At 39.5% G+C, this 7,068-nt stretch overlaps 1 protein-coding gene across 3 annotated transcripts in view; it reads left to right on the forward strand.

Annotated features, from left to right (window-relative positions):
- HMGCR (3-hydroxy-3-methylglutaryl-CoA reductase) overlaps window positions 1-6,287 on the forward strand; it is a 59,341-nt gene extending 53,054 nt beyond the window's left edge. For all 3 annotated transcript variants that reach the window (XM_081233735.1, XM_081233736.1, XM_081233734.1), the window contains exons 13-20: window positions 283-441; window positions 583-740; window positions 1,472-1,577; window positions 3,204-3,374; window positions 3,678-3,818; window positions 3,905-4,063; window positions 4,508-4,662; window positions 4,807-6,287. In XM_081233735.1, the coding sequence (XP_081089861.1) occupies window positions 283-441; window positions 583-740; window positions 1,472-1,577; window positions 3,204-3,374; window positions 3,678-3,818; window positions 3,905-4,063; window positions 4,508-4,662; window positions 4,807-4,861 (1,104 nt within the window). In that variant the 3' untranslated portion in view covers window positions 4,862-6,287. The remainder of the gene's footprint in view (window positions 1-282; window positions 442-582; window positions 741-1,471; window positions 1,578-3,203; window positions 3,375-3,677; window positions 3,819-3,904; window positions 4,064-4,507; window positions 4,663-4,806) is intronic.
- The last annotated feature ends 781 nt before the right edge of the window (window positions 6,288-7,068 follow it).

A 7,068-nucleotide genomic window follows, 5' to 3' on the forward strand; every position in this document is an offset into this window, starting at 1 on the left:
GGGGACACGGGTTCGTGCCCCAGTCCGGGAAGATCCCACATGCTGCGGAGTGGCTGGACCCATGAGCCATGGCCGCTGAGCCTGTGCGTCCGGAGCCTGTGCTCTGCAATGGGAGAGGCCACAACAGTGAGAGGCCCGTGTACTGCAAAAAAAAAAAAAAAAAAAAAAAAAAAATTTGCTTGAAAAGTACACTAAAGCATTAAGTTTGAAGAAAGTTATTAATGACAAGGGCTGGGTGTTTGCTATATAGATTTTCACTTGGTGCCTGACTTTACCTTTTAGGTGATGGGAGCTTGCTGTGAGAATGTTATCGGTTATATGCCCATCCCTGTTGGAGTGGTAGGACCTCTGCGCTTGGATGAAAAAGAATTTCAGGTTCCAATGGCAACAACAGAAGGTTGTCTTGTGGCCAGCACTAATAGAGGCTGCAGAGCAATAGGTGTAAGTTGGCATTTATATATTTGCCTGTTTTAAGATACACTCTAGGCAGTGAGAAGAAATTTGGGGACAATCAAGGACACCTTTTGGGACAAGCAGAACTGTTTTCACGATTAACGTGCTTTTGTAACATACTCTGCATAGCTTGGTGGAGGTGCCAGCAGCCGAATCCTTGCAGACGGGATGACTCGTGGCCCAGTGGTGCGTTTTCCCCGTGCTTGTGACTCTGCAGAAGTGAAGGCCTGGCTCGAGACACCTGAAGGGTTCACAGTGATAAAGGAGGCATTCGACAGCACCAGCAGGTGTGTGTAGGGGCTTATATGTGCATTTATGTTTATTTCAGAACCAGTGCCATCTTCTAGGATGGCTAAACATAACTGTTAACGTATTGACTGCCTAAGGGGATGTAATAAAATATCAACTTTAAATCCATTCTTTCAAAATAAGTAATATTAATGCTTGGTTGGGATGGGGGGAGCAGAATGTTGATACAAATGAGTATCTCCATAAAGGTTAATTAGAAAAAAATAGTGTGAGCTAGTAAGTTTGTGTGTTGGTTTTACAAGGCTCACTTTGATTAGGCTATTACTTTGCCCTAGAAGAGTTTTGACCAAAACTTGCCCTAGGGCAGAATTGCCTGAGAAAAAGATTTTCCAAGCAGGATAGAGGTAAATATTAGTATAGCAGATTTACTTTGAATACAGAAAATTAAATTTTTAAAGAAGTATAATCAATACAAATGATAACCCCACTATAGTTCAAGCTTATATGCTTGTGTTTATTTGGACTTTTAAAGTTTATTTATGATGACATGACTTTCTGCAGCCCTCCCTTCTTGCAGCATGTAAGAATGAGTCAGAGTTGAAGTAGTATTCTAATATAATGTTTAATTAAAGAAGAAGGTACATTTAATATGTAGTCTCCATGAGCTTTCTCTTAGGTGTAAAATGAACCAACTAAGGTAGACTTTAAGATAACTTCCATTTTCTGAAAAAAGTAAAAAATAAAAAGTCTTTGCTTCTTTTATTTACAGATTTGCACGTCTACAGAAACTTCGTATGAGTGTGGCTGGACGCAACCTTTACATCCGTTTCCAGTCGAAGTCAGGTGATGCCATGGGGATGAACATGATTTCAAAGGTGAGCATGGATGGACTATAAGAGAACTTGCAGGAGTGACTGTCCCTGGAGGGGGGGAACAGACTTGCTGTTTACTTTATGCCCTCCTGTACTTTTGAATTTTGTACCATGTACACATGCTACTTACGCAAAGAGTTAATTGATTGAAAGATTTTTATTGAAAGGTAACTGTTGATTCATGTAACTCATGTTATATAAAGTAGGCATTTGTTGATTGGTGTTGTTTGTATTTGATGTATTTAAGTTAGACTTAACATTGTACATGTTCTGGGTCTACTCAGAAGGGCTGGGAGGAATCTGGGGATTTGTTCTTCAAAACTTTCTTAAACCTGAAAGCTGACCTCTTCTAGAGGCTTCAAGACATATTTAAGAAGCCAAGTTCATGTGTGTATAGTTCCTTTAATTATCTCCTTATAAGAAGATTGTGTATAGCTTAAATTTTATTCTACTGATATTTGTTATTAGATAGAAATGTAAAATGTTAAAGTCAATTAGCTAGGCTAATTGTGCTTTACCTGTTATAAGGACTATTCAGAAAGAGAGTATAGTGACTAAATACAGACGGTTTAAAAATTTCCAATAAATAGTATAGCAGTTCCTGAAAAAAATAAAAATAGAATTACAAGCAGGGTCTCAAAAAGAGGTTCGTATAGCCATGTTCATAGCAGCATTCACAATAGCCAAAAGCTAGAAGCAGCCCAAGTGTCCATCAGCAGATGAATGGATAAATAAAGTGTGGTATGTACATACAGTGGAATGTTATTCAACCCTAAAAAGAAAGGAAATTCTGACACGTGCTAAATGTGGATGAGCCTTGAGGTTCACTTACTAAGTGAAATAGTCTGGTCACAGAAAGACAAATACTGTATGATTCCCACTTAAGAGTTCCCTAGATTAGTTAAATTCATAGGGACTGAAAGAAGGGTGGTTACCAGGGGCTAAGTGGAATGAGGAGTTGTTTAATGGGTATAGAATTTCAGTTTTGCAAGACGAAGAGTTCTGGAGATTGCTTACATACAATGTGGATGTACTTAACACTACTGAACTATACACTTGAAAATAGTTAAGATGGTAAATTCTATGTTATGTGTATTTTACCACAATTTAAAAAAACAAACTTAAATTGCCAATAAGTATGTTTTGTGTTTTTGAAGTGTGAGTTAATTGGATTAATTTAACTTAATTGGAAGTCATTGGAAGGCTTGTTTACATTTTATGTAAATCCTAATGACTTTGCATTAACAACAAGATTTACTTTAATGTCTGACTTCTCTTTACAGGCTCGGTAACTTGGGCCTTTAGGTAACAATTTAATAACTAGAAGAGGGGATTTATTACATGTTGATGGTGGATTGAGTACTCACTCCCCACTGACATGAATATAGTATTATATTCTCAATGAGTTTTTTTTTAATATTCTCATTATATTCTCATCATCCTATTCATCGATGACTACAAAGAACTCCATTTTAATATCTAAAAGCGTATTAGGAAAAGATTATTATAGTTATTATATTTAGCAGTGTTAGTATTATTAGACACAAATAAAGCCTCTGATTTATAAATAACTGTGTGTTTTAATATAGTTTTTGTTGTTGCTGTTTGTTTGTTTTTTTTGGCTAATAGGGTACAGAGAAAGCACTTTCAAAACTTCATGAGTATTTCCCTGAAATGCAGATTCTGGCAGTTAGTGGTAACTATTGTACTGACAAGAAACCTGCTGCTATAAATTGGATAGAGGGAAGAGGAAAGTCTGTTGTTTGTGAAGCTGTAATTCCAGCCAACGTTGTCAGAGAAGTGAGTGATTGGATGACTATTTTATTTTGTTAATCTTTCATTGGATTACAAAATTGGGAAAAGTAATATTAAGGGTTAAGTAAACTTGAATATATGGGTCTGTTTTATCTTATCTCGCCCATCTGCCTGTGGGTGGCATTCACAGGGACAGACCTTACTGATAATCTTTTTATTGAGCATGGGGCTTACATGGGGCCACGTCTACACTCCCTTGTTTTCTGGAGGTACAGAAAGTAGATCTGGGTAACCCACTCCTGAATCTTCTGGGGGAAGATGTAAGATGTGTACCACTCTGTTTTCTAGGTATTAAAGACTACTACAGAGGCTATGATTGAGGTCAACATTAATAAAAATCTGGTGGGCTCTGCCATGGCTGGGAGCATCGGTGGCTACAATGCCCACGCAGCAAACATTGTAACTGCCATCTACATTGCCTGTGGACAGGTGAGGGCGCCAGCCTCCGTCTTTCTTGTCTTTCGTTGTTTTAGGTGAGAGAAGTTTTATATTTTTTCCTTTCTGTTTTTTTTAAGGATGCAGCACAGAATGTTGGTAGTTCAAACTGTATTACTTTAATAGAAGCAAGTGGTCCCACAAATGAAGACTTGTATATCAGCTGCACCATGCCATCTATAGAAATAGGGACTGTGGGTGGTGGGACTAACCTGCTCCCTCAGCAAGCATGCCTGCAGGTAAGACACATGGGGCACAGGCTCCAGTGACCTCAAGCCCAGTTCTGACTCGTTGGGATTCTTTGTGTTTCTACCTGATACCACATATCGCTCCCCTCTCTATTTTAGCCGGTCTTTTCATTCGTTTCCCACCAGCCTAATCCCGTGTGTCCAAGTAAAGCATGTTCAGGCACAGGCTTAGTAAATTGAGAAAGTAGATTAAGAGAGCAAATGGTTGTTCATGTGCTCTGAGTAAGTGCACTTCCAGCCAGGCTGTGGATGTTAGGTTCACTGTGGTGTATTCCATTGTTAGTGCTGGCTGTCAGATCTTGGGAATGTAGTACTTCCACTGGAGCCTGGTTCTATTCTAATGCCATTGTAGTTGCCCTCATTTTAGTTGATTGAGTCGGAGGTTGTTGCTGTGCCTTGAAGGGTGAGTCCTGCTGTGTCTGTCCCTGGCTGCAGATGCTAGGTGTTCAAGGAGCGTGCAAAGACAATCCCGGGGAAAACGCCCGACAGCTTGCCCGAATTGTGTGCGGTACAGTGATGGCTGGAGAATTGTCTCTGATGGCAGCATTGGCAGCAGGGCATCTTGTCAGAAGTCACATGATTCACAACAGGTAAGACTTAAAGATTTGTTTAATATGGTTTCCCTGTACTTAAAATATGCAGTAGAAAAACCTACTTCTCAGATACAAGTCCTAACTTAAAATTTTGTGTTCCTGATATTTTATATATCTCTCCTTTGTCTTTTTCTGCTGTAGGTCAAAGGTAAATTTACAAGACCTTCCAGGAACTTGCACTAAGAAGGCAGCTTGAATAGCCCGACAGTTCAGAACTGAAACACAGGCGTTGGGTTCTAAAGGACTCACATAAAATCTGTGAATTAAAAAAGCTCGATGCAGTGTCCTGTTGAGGATGAATAGACATGATCAGTGAGACGACTGCTTGGTTTTTGGCTCTTTCAGGAAGTCTGAGGTTCTTCTTTCCACACAGAGTTCTCAGATCTGAGAAGTTTACATGCTTTACATGCTGTGCTCTTTGGAAAGATCTCAACATGGATATTATGCCTTTATAGTATCACAGATGGTAAGCTACAGCACACTTCTGAAAGAGAATACAGCTGGAAAAACAAGTTTTCTTTTGATAAAATTCTTGGAGTTCATGGTGATCAGTGTGAGATTAAACCCTCCTCCTGTCCACACCCGCCCCAGCCCCAATCCTGGGTTGAAGATGGATTTTTAAATTATATTATAGCTGACAAAACTCCTGATTTCATAGTTAATTTATTAAGTCTGGGTTGTAGACCTTTAAAAAAAATAAGAGCTAAGTTTATTTTTTGTAAACGAATACTTCATTTGGTGCTGGTCTATTTTGATTTTTGGGGGGGATAGGCAACATGATTCTTCAGAAGGGGACCTGCTTTCTTCAAAGGAAGAATTACTCGTATTCCCAAATTACAGAATAATGTGCTAAGCAGTGCTAAATAGTTCTTTCAAGAAAAAAAATCACTGCATTTATCTCTGCAGGCTATTTGTTCAGAGAGGACTCTTGTCTAAATACAAATGTTTGTCTAGATTGGCTATAACGTATCTTTCAGCATATAAGGCTTTAAGAAACAGAGTTTTGTGCTTTTTATGAAAGATACAAGAGCTCTTAATATTGCTTAGACAAAGTTGACTCTGTTTATCAATGACATACAAGTCGGTGGCCTCTCTTAGAACTCAGGGGGTAGGCAGGTTTGGAAGAAAATTACCATTTCTCGAAGCCAAGTTTAATTTCTTAAAAGACTTTTAAATTTATTTAGCTGAAAAATCTAGGTAGTTTTTTGTAAAGAACTGTATCAAATCTGTATATGTTGTAATAAAGCTTCTTGTGCTAGGAGTTTATTGAAAGTGTTCAAGAAATAAACAAAAATCACCCGATATACTGGTAAAACACTCTAAGCTTGGGCCAGAGAAGGCAGTGTTCTTTAATGTTGTCCAGGAAAGCCTGGCTTGCTTGTTGAGCCTAATGAAGGGGAAAGTCAGCTTTCAGAGCCAGTGAAGGCGCCGTGTGAATGGCCGTGGAGGGAGTGTCCCTTGTCCTGTGGCCAGGAGGTTGGTGACTGAAACATCCACACAGGGCTCTTTGATGGACCCATAAAATCTTCCTCAGGGGGTCAGCAGAGTTGTTGAATCTTAATTTTTTTTTCTAATGTACAACTTTTGTATAAATAATAAAGAACTCCTTATTTTGTATTACATCTAATGCTTCAAGTGTTGGTCTTGGAAAGCTGATGGCTCATGTAGAAGATGGACTCTGAGAAACATTCCAGTAATGCCGTGGCAACATGGAGAGCCTCTGAGTGATTGTGTTTGCATTGTTGGGGAAGATTGACATTTTCTGTTGTATGTAAAGTTTAAATTGCTTCTGTTGTGACTTTTCAGCCAGTGACTTCTTATTTATCTGAATTTTTCATGGAAGTGGCAGTGAGAAATATTTTGAGTCTTCATTTTGGTGACTGTAACCAATATCTTGCTAAACTAATGTTTTGTACAGTTACTAAATTGTATACATTTTGTTATACTTTTTTCCCCCAGTTCCAGTAAATTATGAAAAGGAGGTTAATACTGATAAGTGTAATCAGTAACCTTTTTTGTTTGGATTAATCATAGGCCTGCCTGAGACTTGGAAGCTTTAAAGTCTGGCCTGAGTGGTACCCTGTAATTCACACTAGGTGTCCCAAGACCCATTTATCATTCCCATTGTCTTCTCCCACTCTACAACAGGAACAGCAGGCCAGGGTTATACATACATTAAAACTATCTTCCTGGGGCTTCCCTAGTGGCGCAGTGGTTGAGAGTCCACCTGCCGATGCAGGGGACGTGGGTTCGTGCCCCGGTCTGGGAAGATCCCACATGCCGCGGAGCGGCTAGGCCCGTGAGCCACGGCCGCTGAGCCTGCGCGTCCGGGGCCTGTGCTCCGCAACGGGAGAGGCCACAATAGTGAGAGACCCGTGTACCGCAAAAAAAAAAAAAAAAAAA

The sequence above is a fragment of the Mesoplodon bidens genome (genome assembly GCF_964165515.1).
Source record: "Mesoplodon bidens genome assembly, chromosome: 4".
Classification (NCBI taxonomy): Eukaryota; Metazoa; Chordata; class Mammalia; order Artiodactyla; family Ziphiidae; genus Mesoplodon; species Mesoplodon bidens.